Raw genomic sequence first — 22140 nt, forward strand, 5'->3', positions numbered from 1 at the left:
CACTTTCACTTCACTATAGAATTTAATTAGAAATATCTCAAACCATATTTACTCACTAAACACTCGTTAACGTTAAAAACAAATTTATTACTTTGCGTTTCAACAGGTAGTCTTTCAAGAAGATTGCCTGTTGAAAGCGAAAAACAAAATTTCAATATCTCTCGGTAGTCTAAGACTTAGCCTCGAGCTGTTGGTAAAATGCGACCGTACTGTAGGACAGTTCAAGTCGATCTGTAAAAGTGTGCAATGAAAGTCACAAAAATATGACTGCAAAATCACACCCACGCACGGTGATAAACACTTTCCACTCTTGGGGTTGACTTACAAATTTATGGTGCGCTTTGATATGCTCCAGCAGACCGCAAAAATTACGGTCTATAATAAAGTGCCGAAAAAAACATCCTTGCTGGTGTTGTCACTTTAGCTTTTATTTTTGTAGCGTGCCTTTTTTGGAATAAATCTTTCGAAAGGAGCCAACAAAGCAAGCTACTAGCTTCGAACCGGAAAACAAAATCAAAACCAGCAGATGGACTCCAATAAATCGAGCTTCATTGGTCACTTAATATCGGAGATATTCGAAAATACCTTCACCCGTAAGCCCTCTAACCTACCCTGGTATATTCCAAAGTACTTCCACGAAGCCTCCCAGCAGCAGCAGCAGCAGCAAATCACCAGTCCCGCTGCACACTTCGTCGAACCGATCCACTTTCCGACTCCTTCCAACGACTATCCAAAGCCAGCACCGGAACAACCACTCCGGGATACCCTGCTGAGTTGTGTCATCGCTGTGGGCAGCTGTCTCGACGTGGAAATTGTACTGATTGCTTCACGCAATGGAGGCACTGTACAGCGTTTACGGGAGCTCACAAATCGCTTTCACTTGATTGCCATTCAATGGCCAACAGTGAAGTCACTTTCGAGGCTGCAGCAGCGTTGTAGAGAACTGGGCAATGTGAATGTGGTGGCCGCTTCGGAGTGCTGCGATGAGCTTGACGGGACCGAGAAACGGCCAACGTTCGAAGCGACACTCGAATGGCTTGCTAATAGTGGCTTACAGTGGCTTCGCGAACGCCAGCTTTTTCATGCCGGCGATCAGATTTTGTTCTGCTATCGGTCCTTTCCGGAGGCGACCTGCGTGAATGCGTTCGAAATTCTCCGTTCGGAAAATTTAACCAACTGGTTGTCAATACCAGGTAAATTCTTTCGTTTGGACGGATTGTTTGAGTTTTCTCGATTTTGTTTTCACTCTTTTCAGGGCAGTGAAAATAATCGAGTTTCGATTCAAGTCTCGAGCCCAACTGACAATGACAGTGGTTATCACCAATCAACTGCGCAGCAGAAACAGAATATTATGAAATAAATTCTACCGCTCTCATATAATTTATCGCCATCTTCGGATGAATGATTTTCCTCATAGGCGCTTTTCATTGAACCTCTCGTTTTGTGACAGACTCCCCGGTAACATATTTCGGAAGTGTTCCGTCGTCGCTAATCCCAACCTCGCGTACACCGGGGCGAAACGTGTTCCAGATTTGCCCGTTTGTCGTGACATGGGTGCCGTCGTACGGAGCACGTGAGCGAAAACGAGTTCGACAATCGAACGGTTTTACTCTGCAGCCTTTTCATCACAACATCGCTAATCCGGTATAAAACTGTCGATGATTGCTTTCGAATTCCATCGGCTCGTTTTTTTTTTTATTGACGACATGTTGTTCGTCATAGTGTGCTTTTTTGTTGTATGTTTTCGATGGAATTTAGTTGTAGCATTTTTCTATTGACATCATGAAGCAGAATGCTCCGTTCGTTAAATTCCTAGAAACTCTGTCATTGCAAAAATATATTTGAAATGTCAGTCTGTGATGAGGATTTTTTTTAGGTTTTTTTCTTCTTTTCACAGATGTGATAAAGAGAGCCGAGATGAAATGTTTTTATACTGATATCATGGACATGATCTGAAACAGACAGACAGACGGACAGACAGACAGACAGACAGACAGACAGACAGACAGACAGACAGACAGACAGACAGACAGACAGACAAAAAAAAATTGTTTATATCAGTGTTATAAATCAATGTTTTTGCCTTTTTCCTAGAAAGGTATAAAAGTGCTCCAAAGGGCCGAATGGCATTTATCGCTCGACTGAGTTCGACGAGTTGATGTATATGCGCGTGTGTGCGCGTATTTGCAACTTTTCAATCTCTCTCGATTTTCTGAGAGATGGCTGGACCGGTTTTCATGAAATTATTCGCAAATGTAAGGTCAAGCTGCCTCAGAACACCCTATTGAATTTTACTGTAATCGGACTGTAACTTCGTCTGCAATATATCAAAATGTGAAAATCACGAATCATTATCTCAGAAACTACACAACCGATTTGAACAATATTGATATCAGATGAACGGACTAGTTAAGGGTTAACTGATGAATTATAATGATTAAACAAGTGGTTCAAAAGTTGAGAAAAGAAAGTCATATTTGAAATAGAAAAAAAAATCCTACTATAAATAATCGAATCTAAAATGATTTTTATTCGAATGATATATGATCGAGTCCAACCTAAATATGAGTACAGTGACGTTTCGATTATACCACGATCAAAAAAAAAAATAATAAAATCGCGACATATATTTGAAACATATTTAGTTCATGATGTTTGCATGTGTTAATGTATGGTAATGTATGTTCATATGTGTTTGAATGTTATGTTTCAGGTGTTCGGTATAGTTTCACTGCTGCCTACCAAAATTTTCTTATTAAGAGTGAAAAATTAGTCCTGTGAATATTATCAAGGTGTATTTCTTCTGAAAATAAAAGTGTTCATGTAAATATATTTTTAAAAATAATAAGTTCGATTGTGAAATACTGGGTCTGACCGCTGGGTGGATACATTTTTTCTATTCTACTTCTCTTATGTACCACTTTCATTTTACTCGTTTTTAGTTTTTTCGTTTCTTAAGCAGGTATTGGACGAAGCAAATTTTTGCTATTTTTGGTACGGATTTTATTTTGTGCAAATAAAATTCGTACCAAAAATAGCAAATGTTTGCTTCGTCTTATACCTGCTTTACTGTCTTTTTTTCTATTTTTCTACTTGGTTTTCTTCTTACATCTTTTTCCAATTTTATTTTTATGTGCTATTTGTTAGTTGTTATGTTTCTGTTATACTTCGCTTCCGTTTGTTATTATTTCTCCACTCTACAACGTTTTTCTTTCATCTCTTTTAATTTTTTGTTTCGTTTTCTGTTTTTCTTTTCTTTTTCTCATTATATCTAATATAACAATTTCCTCCATTTTCAACTTTGCTACCTCTGCACTATTCTGTTTTATACTTTTTTTCTTCGCTACATGTCTACTTCTCTATTTTTGTTATACTTCACTTCAATATTCTTCCTTTTTGCAACTTTTTACGAATCTACTGTTTTAGTTTTACGTGTCTTCTTTTCTTTTTTTTTTGTTTCTCTACTTCTCAGCTTCTACTGCATTTATACTCTTGGACTCTTGTATTTTATCACTCCTAATCTTATCCATTTTGTATAGTTTTCTTCAAAATTTTCACTTTGCTACTTGCTTGATTCTTCCCACATTTTTTTTTTCTATCACACTTTTCTATTTTTTTTACTTTTCTTCGTTTCCACTGCTCCTGTTTTTGCCGTAGAACTACGTCTTCCGGTCACATAGATACGAATTAAAATTTAAAAACCGAAATCATCAAGAGCGTCACGAAAATTGTCCACTTTCAATTGCTTAAAGTTCTACCTATTTCCTTCATTCTCACAATATCCGATTGGAAAATATGTAACCGCCCAAATGCAGATATTTTTTTTGAAACTACAGCTGATTCTGGGAAAGAGGTTGCTGCACGATGGAGCTGGAATTTTTATGGGTACTTTTTCTAGGAGACACAACTTTTGATATCTACCGTTAAACAAAATTCGAAAAGTCGATTTCCATTGGCACCCCACTGTTTATGCCATGCGATAAACAACGATTTTAATGTTGTTCTCGAATCGATTATGAACTGAACTCCGCTACGGTTTATTCAAACAGCACGTGCGTTGCGTTTCTGGATACGCCACTGAAACTGTATAACCAGATCCAACTAAAATTAAGTTTGAAATCTAGTAAGAGTCAAGCAAACAGTCATCAAAAAAACTAAGTCAAATTTTTTACAGTCAGCTTTGAAACTGACTGATATTTACTATGATTGTATTACCAATTTATCAAATATTATCGAGGAATAACTTAAGGGTCATCATTCATGAGATCGAATATTGCCAGATGCAGATTAAAAGTTCACTTGCCGTAATTGGTCTTAGGCAGTTATTAGGAACAAAAAAATAGTAAATATTTGCTATTTTTGGTACGATTTTTATTTGCACGAAATAAAATCTGTATTGAAAAATAGCAAATATTTGCTTCGTCTAATACCTGCTTAAGAGAAAAATGGAGAAGAGAGTAGAACAATGAAAATAGTGAAAAGAAAAGAAAAAAGCAAAGAGAGAAGAAGGAGAGTAAAATAGGGAAGAAATGTGAATACATGAACAGAAAGAGAGAGAAAGATGCGAAAAGAGAGGAAATAAGGAGAGTCAAAGAAAAATAAGTTAAATGAGAGACAATGAAGAACAAGTTGAAATAAGGATAAAAAATGAAAGAAAGAGAAAAAAAAATAAGAGAAAGAGAAAGAGAAAAAAAGAGAAAGAGAAAAAAAAAGAGAAAGAGAAAAAAGAGAAAGAGAAAGAGAGAGAGAAAGAGAAAGAGAAAAAGAAAGAGAGAGAGAAAGAGAAAGAGTGTGAAAATAAAAAAAAAGTAAAAGAGAAAATGAAAAAGAAGTAGAAAGAAAAAAGTAATAGAATAAAGAGAGATAAAGAAAGAGAAATGCAACTTGGTAGAAAAAAAGAATAAGAGAAAGAAATAAAAAAAAGAAAGAAAGAGAATCAAAAGGAGACGATATCTATATGACAACAATAGAAAGAGAGAGAAAGAGAAAAAGAGAGTAGTAGAGAATGGAAGAGATAGAACAAACAAAATGGAAGCGAGAGAGCAAAACAATAAAAGAGAGAGAGAGAGAGAGAGAGAAAGGATGTAAGAAGAGAGAGCGAAAGATAATGGAACAGAGAGAGGAAAAGAGAACGGAAGTGAAACAAAAGAGAGAGAGCAAAAGAGAACGAAAAAGAGAGAAAAGGAGAGAAAAGAGATAGAGATAAAGATAGAGATAGAGATAGAGATAGAGATAGAGATAGAGATAGAGATAGAGATAGGGATAGAGATAGAGATAGAGATAGAGATAGAGATAGAGATAGAGATAGAGATAGAGATAGAGATAGAGATAGAGATAGAGATAGAGATAGAGATAGAGATAGAGATAGAGATAGAGATAGAGATAGAGATAGAGATAGAGATAAAGATAGAGATAGAGATAGAGATAGAGATAGAGATAGAGATAGAGATAGAGATAGAGATAGAGATAGAGATAGAGATAGAGATAGAGATAGAGATAGAGATAGAGATAGAGAAAGAGATAGAGATAGAGATAGAGATAGAGATAGAGATAGAGATAGAGATAGAGATAGAGATAGAGATAGAGATAGAGATAGAGATAGAGATAGAGATAGAGATAGAGATAGAGATAGAGATAGAGATAGAGATAGAGATAGAGATAGAGATAGAGATAGAGATAGAGATAGAGATAGAGATAGAGATAGAGATAGAGATAGAGATAGAGATAGAGATAGAGATAGAGATAGAGATAGAGATAGAGATAGAGATAGAGATAGAGATAGAGATAGAGATAGAGATAGAGATAGAGATAGAGATAGAGATAGAGATAGAGATAGAGATAGAGATAGAGATAGAGATAGAGATAGAGATAGAGATAGAGATAGAGATAGAGATAGAGATAGAGATAGAGATAGAGATAGAGATAGAGATAGAGATAGAGATAGAGATAGAGATAGAGATAGAGATAGAGATAGAGATAGAGATAGAGATAGAGATAGAGATAGAGATAGAGATAGAGATAGAGATAGAGATAGAGATAGAGATAGAGATAGAGATAGAGATAGAGATAGAGATAGAGATAGAGATAGGGATAGAGATAGAGATAGAGATAGAGATAGAGATAGAGATAGAGATAGAGATAGAGATAGAGATAGAGATAGAGATAGAGATAGAGATAGAGATAGAGATAGAGATAGAGATAGAGATAAAGATAGAGATAGAGATAGAGATAGAGATAGAGATAGAGATAGAGATGCAGGTAGAGATAGAGATAGAGATAGAGATAGAGATAGAGATAGAGATAGAGATAGAGATAGAGATAGAGATAGAGATAGAGATAGAGATAGAGATAGAGATAGAGATAGAGATAGAGATAGAGATAGAGATAGAGATAGAGATAGAGATAGAGATAGAGATAGAGATAGAGATAGAGATAGAGATAGAGATATACTTAAAATAAAACTAGACCTGGTTTTTAAGGACAGAAAAATATGTCGCATGGATATATGGATATGGATATAGATTTCGAACTTATTAACATCCATTGATTGGGACTAGAACACAACTATTCTTCTTCAAGCAATCGATTTGTGCAATTGTCTTCTATTCGCGTGTGAATGGACTCCAAGCGTAAATAAAGTGTAACTGCATTGACAGTGCTATTTTAGAAAACATTTCCGTTCGAGACAGTGTTCGTGGAAACTGTAGATAGCGATAGACTCTGCAACACCTACCCCCTTTGGGAGGAATAAAGCAGCAGCGCAAATTATTCCAAAATACATTGAAAAAAAAAAAAGCGATGCAGAATCGAACAGGAAAAATGTGGTATGGACTTGGAAAATTGTACCGCAATTTCCTTGTCTTCGGTATTTGTGGGAACCGTTAAGTAAATGAATTTTAATAAAAAAGATGTGGTAGGATAGATTCTGCAACATCTTTCCCCTTCTGGAGAAATGATGTAGCAACGCAAAATAATACAAAATACATTGAACGAAAATTTCCAACGTGTTTCGACGGGCCTCTTGATTTGAGTATATGTTTTCAATGTTTGTGCTAATGCTTGTTTATACAATAAACTCAACATATGGTTTTATACTGTTACAATAAACTTTTGTTGGCTAGTTTTGATATCTATTATTGATTAATGTTTTTTATCATCACTCGCTCGAATAGAAACTGTTCAAAACTATCGCTCAAAAATGAACGATTGTGCTTTAACCTCAATCTAGCCTGGATTTGAAAAAGTCCGAAAGTTATTTCAAATCCCAGAAATCTTCAAAATAACGCTAAATACACAAGTAAATCTCAACAGCATTTCGTAGTATCCGAAATCGTTAAAAAATATTTATATAATCCTAAATTAGGCTTAGAAATGCTCAAAAAACTCTGGTAGACTAATTTATGGTAGGGCTCAGGACATCGCTCCGTATATAGGTGACAGCTTACCCGAAACTGTTCGGTAAAATGGTAATTTGCCGAATAAATAAACATAAACGATAAGTGCAGTGGCTTGTTTCGTAAATATTCGTTGTTTCTTACGTTACCCACACAAAATTAGAAGAAAAATCTATTGGGTTGAAGTTGGATGTAATTTTTATGAAATAACATACAGAAGACGAAAACATAATTTGTATGTTACGACGATAATACTTTACAAAGTATTACAACAAGCTTTTCGTATGCCTATATTAAGCGGTTTGCTGTTTAGAACTTCAATACTGTCGTTTTGTATTGAAGACTGGTGAAGACCAAACAATTCTTATCATAAAAACACTCATTCTGGTAGGTTCTCAGGCTTCATGGTACTTTTCCACTTCGAGAGTAGGTATTTTGTGTTTCCTTGGGTGAAAATCAATACTCAGTAACTGGAGATTTTTGAATATACCTTACCTTCTGACATTCGTTTTATACATTGGTTAGTATTTTATTAAACGACAATTGATTTACACGAACATAAACATTTAAATAAATTTTGCTGTATTGGGATCAACATATCAAAAGTGCGTGAATATTATTGCAACCAATCCTCCTTCTTCTTTCACTGAAAACTGCTACTCTCAGAGGGCCAATATTTACATCTGGCATTCGCTGTAAAACACAGCCACACGAACGAGAAAAATATGTTTTCATTTTCCCCCTCCACGGGCTCGAAATAGGTTTCCGTTGCACAATTCCCAGATTGCGGCACTGCTGGTGGCATAAGAAACTGCAACTGCTTATCGTGCGGAAAATCGAACAAATTATCGAGCTGGTCTGCAATTTTGTCGAACTTTTGCTCTTGGCAGAACTTTTTTTTTTGTTCACACCACTTTTAATTGCACAAATTATCGAGAGAAGTACCGGGCTTAATACACATTTAATGAGAACAGTAAGTTCCTGCGATCTTCCGCGTTGCGAATAATAATCCTCCGCTAAATTTTCAGTTAATTATTTGGCAGAATCTATCATTCACAAACTGCAACTACTGTGAAATTAAGTCGTTTCGTTCTGATTATTTCCTTTCGCTCTTTTCCGATTATCTGACAGCCGACAGAACGCATTCTCTCACAATAGACGCTGAAAAAGCGACTCGATCCTGCTGGATTTGTATCCGTAATGATTACGTCCTCGTTGCAAAGAGCTTCTACAAATAACGGATAATTCCACTCTAAGTCCACTCAATTGGAAAACAAATTTCCCGATCATGCCTGATCCAAGCTGCACCCTGAGCTTCTGAAAGCGGAAAGGATGAAAATAAAAGTCGCTTGTCCGGTTGAATTGCTGTTTCCATTTTGCATTGCAGTGTGAGACATACCGAAGCGAGTGGAGGAGGAAAAAATGACTCAATTTTAACTATCAGAGCGAGCTCAGCGATGGGTGGGACAATGGAAAACTTCTAGCAAGTCTGCGGAAAAGGGGATTTGTTGAAGTCGAGTTGTCACTTGAGATAGAAGCTTAGGCTGGTCATTTATCTTTGAGTTAGAAATCAAGTTACCTTCGGAAGGGTTGATAGTCATTTTTTACAAACAAAAGGTACGCCCTTAAAAACTGACTGGTGTTTCGCTCGTTACCTAAATGCCATATTCACAACCGGTTTTTCGGGATGGAAAAAAAACGTTATCATCATGAAGCTGATTTTCGCATATCCTAACCACGTCGTAAAACGACACTACCGACACACGAGTTCACGCTCTGTCACATCTCTATGCAGCCAGCCAGGCAAGGACGCGTGCAGATCCCGACTTTGCTCGGGTAAACGGGTATTCACATACGACGAGGGTATTATTATTCGCGGATTTTCCGATCCATGTATTTTCCCTCTTTTTATCATTGCGAGTAGAAATGTAAAACAAAAACGAACAATAAAAGCAAACATTACAACTCCACATTTGCTTTCTCTTCTCTACCATTCCAGGTTTGCACCACGCTTCCTCGCTCGGCAATATCGAGGCGTCTTCGTCACAGGTGAGTTGTCATATTTCCAATTCGCTCACAGAGTTCCATTTTGCTCTGCGACTCGGTGGCAGATGGAAAAATCCGCATGCCGTCGCGCGTGCGATAAAGGATTTTTTTGTTCCCTACAGGAGCGGGATGAGGTCGGTGTAGAACAAAACCAATTTTTCTGCTCACTGACTATGTTACTAGTATTACTTTTGAATGAATTAGGATAATACCAGACTTAAAACAAAATTTTATAATAGTCATAAAAAATACAGCTAAATTTGTTCTATATTTTATTACCTGTGATTTACATATTTTCTTTTTTGGATTTTTTTCTGATGATTATTTATGCTTTTTAAAATGAATTTATTCTCGAATGCAATTACTTTAAATATTTTCTCCCTATTCCACGCCCTTCCACCTCTGACCAGTCGACCACAAATCTAGCGGCGCGAAGTTACGATTCTGAAGATGAAACCATGGGTAGGAAAAAAGGACGTCCTTTCGACACAAGACCAGGTTCAAGGCCACCCGTTTACTCGAAGGGAGACATCCGTGAACAGGTAGGTGAAACGGCATCCGAGGAGGAATAACAGCTTCACAAATCATGCGATGTCTTATTTTGTCCCATTCATTTCACCGGCTCTATTAACATTGATCTATGAGGCTGTTGTCCGCGGACCAAAACAAGCTCATTTTCGTAGTTCGAAAAGCTTCGCATCGCTTAAGTAGAAAACAGCAACCACCACCGCGGGAAAGAGTGGAATGATTAATTACGAAGTTTTCAGTCACTCGATTATTTCAACGTGGTTCCTGTCCCCGGTAATGCGATTTCTACCAGCTTGTCAAACTTTCACGATATTACTCTTTATTACGAATACAAATACAATCGTTTGATTAATGATTCTATTTATGTTTTCAATTGTTTTGCGCAAGAAAACCAACGAAGGCAACATTCGCAGAACAATAAAAAGCTATTAATTTTTCCGAGGAATCTTTGCCGTTCGGCCAACTTGAGATTGATTAAAGCGTTTTGAGCCCGGTAATTCAACAGAACACCATCGTTTCTAGATGCCGTTGATGTTTGAATAATGAGCATTATTATAAAATTTTGCTTGGTAATTTAAAGATCGCTACCATTTCTCACCTTATTTGATCCAGAGGTGAATATAATTAAGGCTCCGAGGGGTTTGTTCACACCCCGTGTTGTGTCCTGTTATGCTAATTTTATTCATCAGTACGTTGCTGTTAATGGTGTTCCCAAATTCTACCGCTACTAGATCCTCGCACTAGTTTTCTTTCCTTTCACAAAATCAAATTGACCACCTTCTAGCCAGACGCGAAGTGGCGCGGCGTAAGAAAATCTTCGTTTCTCAGTTACGCTCAATGAATATTAATGAAAAAGAGTCCACTTTGAGGAACTGTCCTGCTACCGCCAACAGCAGAAGCAGAAACCGACTTTCCGTTAGCACTTGAAATTATGTCGTTAAAAATTCATTGCCGTCACTCCGTTTGATGTCACTTTCCGCACTTTGCTAGCCAATACGCTGCAGTTCGAAGTGCTTCTGGATTTAGGAGGTGTGAAGAAATATGTTTTAAGTGCTCACTTGTCAGTTTCTTTGGTGATAAAGAATTATGGCCTGTATACTGCAAAAATAAAAGTTACGATGCCAAAATGAATAAGGAACTTAAACATTATGCTATGCACTAACGAGGATAACTCATATATACTTTCAAATTCGAGTCAGTTTTGATTTGGGATCAGTTTAAATTGAATTCTTTGAATCCGTTCAATCGTACCCCATACCTTGCCCGAAATCAAGCTGCCATCTTACCATTTACGATACCATCACAATACAGTAACTGAAGCAAAAATCCGCACGGGCCAACTGAATTCAATCAGAGATCGGAATAACTTGATAACCCGCTGCGCAGGGACAATTGAACAAAGGGAGCAACAGCTGAGCTGAAAACGAATCGGTTTTCTTTTTCTTTTCTCTCGTGACGAATCAATAGCTGCTATTTCCAGTTTGCCAGGGAAAAGTAAATTGACGAAATTTGAATGCTCACAGCTTGACTGGAGTCATCTCTCAAGTCAGCTGGAAGGCAATAATCTACCCAACAGTATTTTTCTTCGACATTTTGCAGCGATCGAAACAAGCTTTTCCGTGACAGAGGGGGGAAAAGCAAACGAAATCGTTTTCCCTTCTAACCAACTCGATTACGGTTGACACGAACACTGAAAGCCCCTGTGCCCCAGTTTTGGTTACAAAGGCTGTTGAGCCGTCACCGGGATGTGCAAGCTTCTGTCGCTTGTCAACGAGCTCCGTTTGATCCTACATGTACCAACTTTCAGCTTGCCTTTATCCCTCTGGCTGATGGTTGCTACTGCATATTTCGATCAATCTCCGGTTGTCTGGTAGGAATTTTGAAAGTAAACTGAACTGCAATCTCTATCACAAGGCTTGGAATTATTGTATTTCCATTACTTTTTTTGCTCATTGATTTCGGTCTTGATGTGTTAGTATGCCACAAGGACACATCAATCACTCCTCCAGTGGCCAACTTTTATCCCAACTTTTTTTTCCTCCCCCTAAAGTGAAGCATTTTACTCGCACCAATCTACTCGACTCTATTTGCTTTATTTTCTTTTTTCACTGTATCTTCCATTACAGTACTGCCTGACAGACAGACAGCTCAGCTCGATAGAACAGCCACGGCGGGAGCGTTTTTTCGGTTGCTGGTCCGGTCGTAATGCACCGCAGTCCTTCCTGGGGGTATGCGTCGGGCGGAGAGCACCGTCGGATGAGAATCTTGCCGATTACGCACCGATCCAGCGGTATCCCAGGTGAGTGTGGAACATGTTTGTTTTTTTTTTTTGCTGTGGCACGGTAGAAATTAAGTTTGAATTGACAGGCGGAATGCGAGAAATTTGTTAATTAGTGCAGTATAGTAGACAGCGACAGGTTGGGCAACCAATGTTGGTAAAACTCACGAAAGGTTGCATCAAATACGTTTATAAATGTTAGTTGTTTGTAATTTCAGATTATTTTTCACCAGCGATGGTTTAGTTCATTTGCGGGTTACAGCTTCGAAAACTGAAACTCGAAAAAGTAGCGTTGGTATATTTTCCTGAAACATTTGCACTTAACATTGCCATGGAGAAATTGTCATTCGTTTAAAATCCACCATTTTTGTAATAAAAGCATATCAACTAAAACCTCAATTTGAAATTTGAAAAATTTCGCTTCTGAACTTCATGAATTTCCTTAATCGATATTGTTTTTTGAAATTATTTTGAGAATCGTAAATGTTGAGAATCGTTCTAATGAGAAAAACTTATTACCATACAGGGCAATGCAATATGAGTAAAGCTTGTACTCAAAAAATAGTATTTCGTTAAAGAATCAGAAGTTTGTTGCAAAATTTTCCATAAAACTACGACTGAAACTTTAAAAACGGTACAAGAAAAAAAACAAGTCTTGACTCGGAGAACTTTTCGAAGCAAACATTGTCTACTGAATATTTTTGTTCAAGTGTAGATTTACTCAATTTCAACTTATCTACAGTTATTCTAAATATCCATTCAGCTTGACTGCATTTCAATTACACTTATTTTATTTTCATTTTTTTTTATAAACCCATCGGAAAATCACAGAAAAAAGTTTATGAGAACCACAATTGTCAAATAATTGGAGATGAGTTCGGAATGCAATGGAAACACAGAAAAGGCCAGCATAGAATAACAGCATTATACCAAATGAAGGTTGGAACAAAAAAAAACGTTAACATTGGACAGCATGAAGCAGAAAAAAATCGATCTTAAATTTAGATACATATCAAGTAGTAATATGTTTCTATTTCTTCAACATTCCTTTTCATCTCAACACGCCAAATTCATACTCGATTTTCTCGCGCTTTCTATTTCGATTTTATCGCGCTTCTTAAAAGATTTCTAAATTGAAAATATTGTAACACAGGTTTTGCCGTAGAGCTCAATATGAGAGATTATAACTTTTCAATTGTTCCTGTGAATTTCGGTGCCACAAATTTAGTTTGAAGTGCGTCAAAAGGTCACTGAATAATTGCTCACCGGGTTCATCGGTCTTCCTTTTGCTCACAAGAAAACTAAATTTAAGTCTCTGAAGACTTTATACCCTTCCGATATGGTTAGGAACACCTAAATTCACCAAAGTCGGTTTGCGGGTGTGCTTAATTTTTTCACCTAATGGCTCCAAACTGTATTGCGTATGGAAAAGAGAGTTTGTTTCTATAATGCTCATACATTTTATGTTCAGAGCTGGTGACAGATCTTCATTTTCCTTTTAGAATTTAAACGTGCAATATTGTAACATACAGGTTAGTATAAAAAATCGCCATACTCTTTGAATGATAGCTGTTTATAGCAGTAAAAGTAGGCTTAATCAGATAACAATCTAAAAAGTTTGAATTTTCAAAGAAATGAAACTTACTCCTGCAAAACAATAACTACGCAACTCCATTTTTTTCCCGTGTAGAAGACTGAACCACTGCGACCATTGTTTGATCTATTGTGGTAACGCAACTCCATTAGTATAGGCCTAATGGAGACGCATCATGCATTATTCAAATACTTAACCTCCTGATACCAAGTGCTGCCTCTAGACGGCCTTCATCAGAAACTCCATGTCTCTTCATCAAAACGTCTGTTCACACTTATTTCTCATAAAATGAACTGAGATCACTTTTTCTTATGTTTATCTTCGGCTTCATGATTATCTGAAGCGCACGATAGCAACCATCAAACATTTAACGTGAACCACGGCGTGTATCGTAGAACAACTTTATTTTAAAAAAATGGGCATCGCCAAAATCTTCACCATTTGAAAATATAGCTTTTTACCTTTCATCTGAGACCCTCCGTAAAATTATCCATCGCGGGCTTGTTCGAAAGCTTCTTTTTTTTCATTAAAAAGTATTCTGACAGCAAAGCGTCTAACTACCGAGAGGATAGTACGGTGCTACAAATGGAAATAATAATGCAAGAAGGTTGTAAGTTAGTCGAGTGCAAAAATTTGAAGTTCTGGTCAAAATGCCGGTATTTTGACCTCAGCGCATGAAAATTATTTTTAATTCATTTGTTTTTAAACCAAATGTTTTAGCCGTTTTGGAAAGGGGCAAAAATAGAGTTTTCAAAATATTTACAGGTTTGTACTAACTTCATTAAAATATGTTGAGTTATTCGAGCGTAAATCTATTTTTTTAAACTTCTCCAAGCAAACTTTCAACTTCAATTGAAATTTGTCAGTTATTTTTGTAAGAAAAGTACTACAAGTACACTAACATATTGAAACTATATTCAATTACGATATTTATTTTTTATTTTTTTTTAAACTACTCATTACACGTACACCTAGGTGGAATATATAAATCTATCTATACATTTTGAAAGCCCTATTTTTCGCCTTTGGGAATATTTATAATTGACGTAGCATTCGAGGGGGAGTTGGGTTTGCAGATTTGTGACGAAATGTGACGGGAGGAAGAGGGGGGATCAACCCAGTCTACATTTTCATACGTATAATAAACGTTTCGATTTCAATATCCGCACTCATATATATCATACAAAATCGTATTTGATGCACAAAAACAGCATATGCGTACTATTTTAGAGGCGATATACGTGCAGAGGATTATTGGTATGCAATTTATTGAAAAACGTATTTATATACGATAATTTCCGATTAAAGGTGATTAGTTTCATACTATCTTACAATTCTAAGCCTTCAATCGTAGATGGGTTAGACTTCATCATGATATACAATTCAAACTGAATTTCTGTGCATGATAATAAGCGTAATATACGATTTCGACTTCGTTAGGAGGGTTTAAGGGTATTTGAAAAACTTCAAGTTCGGGCGTAAGTAACACACGACTAGAGCTACAACCTACACTTGCTCACATCAGAAGTACTTGCCTTTTTTTTTCATTTATAGCACCGTAAAATAAACAGTCCAAATATTATTGTTCGATGAGAGTGAAAAACTCTGATTTTTTTAAGAAACATATAACTCAACGTAATATCTACCGATTTACATAGAACAGCTTCTATTTTCTTCATAATTAAATATAATTTATTAATTTTTTTTGTGCTTGTAGTACTGTTCTTACAAAAATAACTGACAAATTTCAAGTGAAGTTGAAAATTTGCTTGGGGAAGTTTAAAAAATTAGATTTACGCGCGAATAACTCAACATATTTTAATGAAGTTAGTACAAACCTGTATATATTTAGAAAACTCTTTTTTTTTTTAATATATGTAAATAATGAGTATGTGTGTCCAATCACAAATGGTGACTTCTCAACACTGTTAGAAATTTGTAATTTTAATTGTTGGGATTTGTTTGCTTTCGCAATTAGGACTTATCATTCGTAGGGATTTAAACCTAATTGTCAGAAAAGGGGAAGTAAACTTACAACTAACTTAATTGCTAACTTATTGGCTATAAAGAGAGCCTATCGTAGCAATTGAGGATTGCAACGATTTTTGTCGAAAATTGTTAATAATTTTATTTGACATAGCTTCTAATGGTTCAACACCAGTAAGTCTATGTAATTCGAGTGTACCAAACCAAGGAGGACGCTTCAAAATCATTTTCAGAATTTTATTCGATATTCGATGCGATACGCAAACAACGATATTGTATTCGCTCCAGCTTGATCAAATGTGTGTTTGCTGCGGAGCGGAAGCAGAAACACCCGTATTCAATAACAGACAATATCGTTGTTTGGTAAAGCCTTATAAGGTCTCCTGGGTGGGCTCCCCACCATGATCCGGTTATTGTACGAAGAAAATTTACGCTTTGCTGACTTTTCTTCATCAGATACCTAACATGGCAACCCAAGGTGCCCTTAGAGTCGAACCAGACACCAAGTTACTTATGCACCAAAACTTGAGAGATCGTTTTACCCATTAATTGTGCTTGGAGCTGAGCAGGTTCATGCTTCCTAGAAAAAACTACTATCTCAGTCTTCTCCGGAGAGAATTCGATACCTAGCTGTAGAGCCCAAGCAGACAAATTGTCCAAGGTATCTTGCAATGGTCCTTGCAATTCGGCAGCTTTGGCTCCTGTAACAGAGACCACGCTGTCGTCGGCAAGTTGTCTTATCGTGCCTGAATTTGCCAGACATTCGTCGATGTCATTTACATAAAAATTGTAAAGAAGGGGGCTTAAACATGAGCCCTGGGGAAGACCCATGTAGCTAATGCGAAAAGTTGCCAAATCGCCGTGCGTAAAATGCATGTGCTTTTCGGACAACAAATTGTGCAAAAAATTGTTTAAAATTGGAGAAAATCCTTGTCGGTGAAGTTTACCCGAAAGAATGTCAATAGAAACGGAATCAAAAGCCCCCTTAATGTCCAAGAACGCAGACGCCATTTGTTCTTTGCGAGCATACGCCAGCTGAATATCTGTAGAAAGCAACGCAAGACAGTCATTCGTTCCTTTGGCACGGCGGAAGCCAAATTGAGTATCCGATGGTAGGCCATTTGATTCGACCCAGTGGTCTAAACGACGGAGTATCATTTTTCCATCAATTTCCGGATACAGGATAGCATTGCAATCGGCTTATAAGAGTTGTGATCAGAAGCTGGTTTCCCTGGTATTTGGATGGCGATCACCTTCACATGCCTCCAATCCTGCGGTACAATGTTTTGCTCCAGGAACTTATTGAACAAGTTCAACAAGCGCCTCTTGGCATTGCCGGGTAGATTCTTCAACAAGGTGAATTTGATTCTATCTAACCCAGGCGCGTTATTGTTACAGGAAAGGAGGGCAACTGACAATTCTGCCATCGTAAAAGGTGATTCTATCGCATCGTGGCAATGTTTTGCTCAGGAACAGAGTCCGGACATACTTTCCTGGCAAAATCAAATATCCACCGACTTGAAGACTCCTCGCTTTCGTTGACCGTTACGCGATTCCGCATTCTTCGGGCTGTGTTCCAAAGAGTGCTCATCGATGTCTCCCTCGACGTCTCGTTCACGAACCGACGCCAATATCCGCGTTTACTTGCTTTAGCCAAGCTTTTAAGCTTGGTATCAAGCTCCGAATACCGTATATAGTCGCCAGGTATACCTTTCTTCTGATAGGCCAAAAACGCGTCGGATCTTTGCGTGTAGACATCGGAGCACTCTTGGTCCCACCACGGAGTGGGAGGCCGTTCTTTAATCGTTACGCCGGGATATTTCTTCGTTTGGGCTTGCAACGCGGCGTCGAGAATCAAGCCCGCGAGGAGGTTGTATTCTTCAAGTGGTGGATGATGTTGTATCGACTCGACCGCTTTTGAAATCATTTCCTCGTATAACTTCCAATCGACATTCCGTGTGAGATCATACGGAATGTCAACTGGTCGCATGCGAGTTGACTCGTTATTAATTGAAATACGAATAGGCAAATGGTCGCTACCGTGAGGATCGAGGATTACCTTCCATGTGCAATCCAACCGTAGCGACGTCGAACATAAGGATGGATCCAAAGCGCTTGGGCGCGCTGGAGGTTTCGGGATACGTGTCATTTCACCGTTGTTCAAAATAGTCATGTCGAAGTCATCGCAAAGGTAATAGATTAAAGAGGAGCGGTTATCATTGTATGGGGAACCCCAAGCCACGCCATGAGAGTTGAAGTCTCCCAAAATCAAACGTGGCGAGGGAAGAAGTTCTATTAAATCAAAAAGCAGCCGTTGCCCAACCTGTGCTCTGGGAGGAATATATATTGAGGCAATACAAAGCTCTTTACCTTGTATTGTCATTTGACATGCGACAACTTCGATGCCTGGAGGTTAATACGATAGAAAGAATAGCACTTTTTTTTTTATTCTCGCTTATTTTCCGTCGGTCTAGTTCCGCCACTGTTGTGGCCAATCACCGACGCCCAGGGAGGCGACTCCACTCCCAGGACCCTAACTCACGACCCGTTTATTAACGGACCGGCGCCAACGGCTTTACTTCCTCATGCGATGGAAGGAGTGATCCCAGAGATTTTTCGCCTCAGAAAATCTCCCGGTGTCGGCTAGGATATTCAATCCTAGCCTAGATTCACTAGACCAGTTGGGTTGGTTGTGAGTGGATCACGCCACCTCACAACCATCGACACCTATGTCGGCGGTGGGATACGAACCCAGGCGTCGAGCGTGCTTGGCGGAGACGTTACCAACCACACTAGGCCCCCGCTAGAAGAAGAATAGCACTTTTTAATCCCTAAAAGTACTCCTCCATATGGGGTGTCTCGATCAAGGCGAATAATATTAAAATCATGGAAGTTGAGATCAATATTCGAAGTAAGCCAAGTTTCACAAAGGGAAAATGCATCGCATTTGTTTTTATTTATCAAAACTTTAAACGAATCAATTTTTGGTAAAATACTTCTACAATTCCACTGTAAGACAGAGATAGAATCCGTCGTATACGCAGATGAATTAGGCATCGAAGGATACAATTGCTGCAAGGAGGGGCCATTGAGCAGTCAACTGCTTCAAAAATGATCTAACTGTTGGGAGAAATGCTGTAAGAAAAATTTTAATTGGATCGGGTACATTGAAATTTTCAAAAATCCAGTCCACAATGTCAGAAAATTTCACTAATCCAGAGTTTGTTTCATCAACTGAGAGTGCAAAAGGAACAACTGGGGCTTTAGATGTTCCTGGCAGTGCTGGGAACTCCTTCTGGGACTTTGAATTTGCAAGCAGGAGGAGTTTGCTTCGGTTTTTCCGCAGCACTGTTTGGTTTGTTCGTACTCTTCATTACACTTTGGGAAATCTTAGGACTTTCACGGGAAAGTTTAGGAGAAGAAACATTTTTCCTCTTCCTAGACTCCCCAGGATTGGCATAAGTAGTTCCCGCTGGTGAATCGTCAGAATCGGTTTCATCAGAGGACAACAGATCAAAGGGGTTCGATGTTATGGTAGAAGTGGTCACGGTCTTCTTCAGCATCTCAGCGTAGGATCGCTTTGAACGCTCCTTAAGTGACCGCTTGATTTTATCTCTGCGCTGCATGTACACCGGGCATGTGGAGAGCTCATGCTGATTTTCCCCGCAGTGAATACATTTTTCAGCATTTACACTGCAAGAATCGTCCGCATGAGTTTCTCCACACTTGCTACATCGTGCCTTATTGCAGCAGTGGCCTGTGGCTGTGTGGCCTAGCTGCTTGCAATTGGTGCAATTCATAACACGGAGTACATACAATCGCACAGGCAGACGAACCCGATCGATCGAGACGTGGCTAGGGAGAGCAGATCCGGCAAACGTAGCACGAAACGAGTCTGACGGAGTGTACACTTTTGTGCTGTTGACAAGAGACACAGACCGCAATTGCTTGCAATCTATGATCTTTACTTTTTCGTCGTGATACAAAGTATTTTTGAAGCAGCCAAAACCGCTTGCCAAGATACACTCGACCGACAGACTCGAATCGGTTATGACACCGTCGATCTCCACGTCTCGTGCGGGTATATAAACGCGATACTCGCGTGTGAAAAGCTCGGAGCGAGCAATAGCGTTGGCCTGTTCCAGGTCGCTGACCACGACACGGAGCTTGTTGGGTCTGACCTTGGAGATTTCGGTCACGGCCTTGTACCCCTCCGTCAGGTCTTTCGAAATCTGCAGGATGTTTAACGGTTTCGATTTCGGTCCTGCTTTTGGCCGAAAGAAAACAGTAAAGCTGCCCTGAGATCCGTCCGGGTAAAGCCTGGGGCGAGGGGGGACTGGAGAATTAACAGAGGACGGGTTGGCAGGAGGGACAGGGTCGGAGGGGTTCGGGGATGGTGGCACGGGAGGCGAGGGATCTACATCCATCGCGCTAAATCTAGCGCACTAGCGCCGACAGAACACGTACCTCTTTACTTCTCCTTTCAGCAGGGTTGGTTGTCCGAACGGTCGAAGCTGCAGCCGTTACAGCCAGCAGCACCAATACAGCAGCTCCAAACAGCCACCAGTGTGATCACTCAGCACAGCGACACAACTCGCTGTCAACTGTTGGCTTATTCTTTTTCCTCCTTTGTGTTGAGATTCTCGTCCACTGCTGTAGCACAAACCACTTAGCAGCCAAATCGGCTTACGCACCAGCAAACAGCCACGATGCGAAACAGTTGCACAAAGGCGGGCGACCTTGAACCTTCACTCGACCAGGCAAACAATGCCAACACTTGCTCGCGCGTCTTTTGTTTTATATTCTATCGGAGCGATCACCAAACACGTCCTATACTGATGCGTGTTCGGCACAGAATGATAATTGTGGGTTGTTTCACGGAAACTGGAAGTCATAGAGTAGGCAATTTAGGTATGTGATTTTTTCGAGGATGGTAATAATGGACACGGATGTGATATAGACTTAGAAAAAAATTTCCTCGTCCAGACGGGACACGAACCCGCGTGTTTTGGCCCGTCGACTAAAATGTAATTATTTCATGAAGTAACTGGAAGTCGTCATCGTCATTTTAATAAAAGATCTAATGTTCACTGGCCTTTTATCCTAGCATCGAAACTATTCATATTGGGTGGCTTTCTTGGCTTTTGTCGCTCTTTTTTAGACACCGAAAGGTGCCATATCTGATTGCAGCGTACCTAAAGTCAATTTCCGGCCTTTGGGTATCTTGCATACTTGTCCGGCAAAGGCTGTTTTTGATTTTTGGTTTTTGAGTTTCATTCCGATGCTGCGGAAACCCACTTTAGTTGATATTGGGTCATCTGAGGTCGTTCACCAGAAACCGGAAGTTTATTTTTTTCGTGCTGGGTATTTTGTCAATTTAACCATTTTTTGATATTTTGTGACATAATTTAATCATGCTAAGTAAGGATAACTTATCGGCATTGGTAGCTGACCGATAGTATAAGTCTAGTGCGGTATTACACTTGGTATGAAGCGTACAGTTGTACTGGAATTTGTTCTCCAGATTTCAGGCGGTTCTTGTGATCCGTGAAGCATTTTTTTCTGCTTATAACTGTATGCATTGATGTAGTGAAAGCTTGAAGAGTAGAGCTTCCGATGCCTTGGTAGGTGTACTTCTCATTGCATCCGTTATTGAGAGAGTGGCTAGCCGTTGGAGCTTCGCCAATTTCTCTTGAGCACCTTTCTTCTTTGTTTTTGACCACCAGACCAGACCACTTATATCAACAAGCTGATAAAATATGACAGGCTGCAGTGGGGTGGCCACGTGGTACGAATGTCGGAGGAGCAACCATCGAAGACAATACTCAGCAGAGAACTCGACAGAGTTAGGCAACTCTATGGTAGACACTGTACTCGTTGAATGTATAGCGTGAAGGAGGACGCTCGATCAGCAGGTGTCAGAGGCGATTGGAGGAGACTAGTTCAAGATCGAGTGATGTGGAGACGTATTCTGGATTCGGCAGTGGGTTGTTCTCCACCTAGTAAAGTAAGAATGTCAGAAAGATAACAATCTTTTTCGCATTTCAAACTGCCTCCAATGCATTTTTCTATTTAATTTCGTTTTTCAACACTAGATGTTTTCAATGTTGTTTTTATTCTTTTTTTCTATGAATTCCAAAATCTACACCCGTGCATACGGCTATGGTTTGTACCAGTCGAATCAATTTCTAAGCGAGGGTTTGATCGTTCATAACTTATCGCTATTCCCACTAAAGTTAGAGAATACCTAACAAGCTTGTGAAATGGTTTAACTAAACTTAATTTTATTTCTACAAAGGCTTCCACAGGCTCAT

At 38.9% G+C, this 22140-nt stretch overlaps 2 protein-coding genes across 9 annotated transcripts in view; both read left to right on the forward strand.

Annotated features, from left to right (window-relative positions):
• Positions 1-22140, forward strand: part of LOC129732609 (uncharacterized) — a 283879-nt gene that overhangs the window by 104049 nt on the left and 157690 nt on the right. For all 8 annotated transcript variants that reach the window (XM_055693610.1, XM_055693612.1, XM_055693614.1 and 5 more), the window contains 3 exons: positions 9394-9443; positions 9851-9982; positions 12095-12267. In XM_055693610.1, the coding sequence (XP_055549585.1) occupies positions 9899-9982; positions 12095-12267 (257 nt within the window). In that variant the 5' untranslated portion in view covers positions 9394-9443; positions 9851-9898. The remainder of the gene's footprint in view (positions 1-9393; positions 9444-9850; positions 9983-12094; positions 12268-22140) is intronic.
• LOC129732611 (uncharacterized) lies at positions 355-1370 on the forward strand. Its single transcript, XM_055693620.1, has 2 exons — positions 355-1193; positions 1256-1370. Exons 1-2 carry the CDS (start codon positions 527-529, stop codon positions 1261-1263), a joined length of 675 nt encoding a protein of 224 aa, XP_055549595.1. The 5' UTR covers positions 355-526; the 3' UTR covers positions 1264-1370.

The sequence above is a fragment of the Wyeomyia smithii genome, chromosome 3, assembly GCF_029784165.1.
Source record: "Wyeomyia smithii strain HCP4-BCI-WySm-NY-G18 chromosome 3, ASM2978416v1, whole genome shotgun sequence".
In the NCBI taxonomy this organism is placed as follows: domain Eukaryota; kingdom Metazoa; phylum Arthropoda; class Insecta; order Diptera; family Culicidae; genus Wyeomyia; species Wyeomyia smithii.

Coding starts and splice junctions, on each gene's coding strand:
- LOC129732611 (XM_055693620.1), top strand. CDS start 527: ATGGACTCCAATAAATCGAGCTTCATTGGTCACTTAATATCGGAGATA.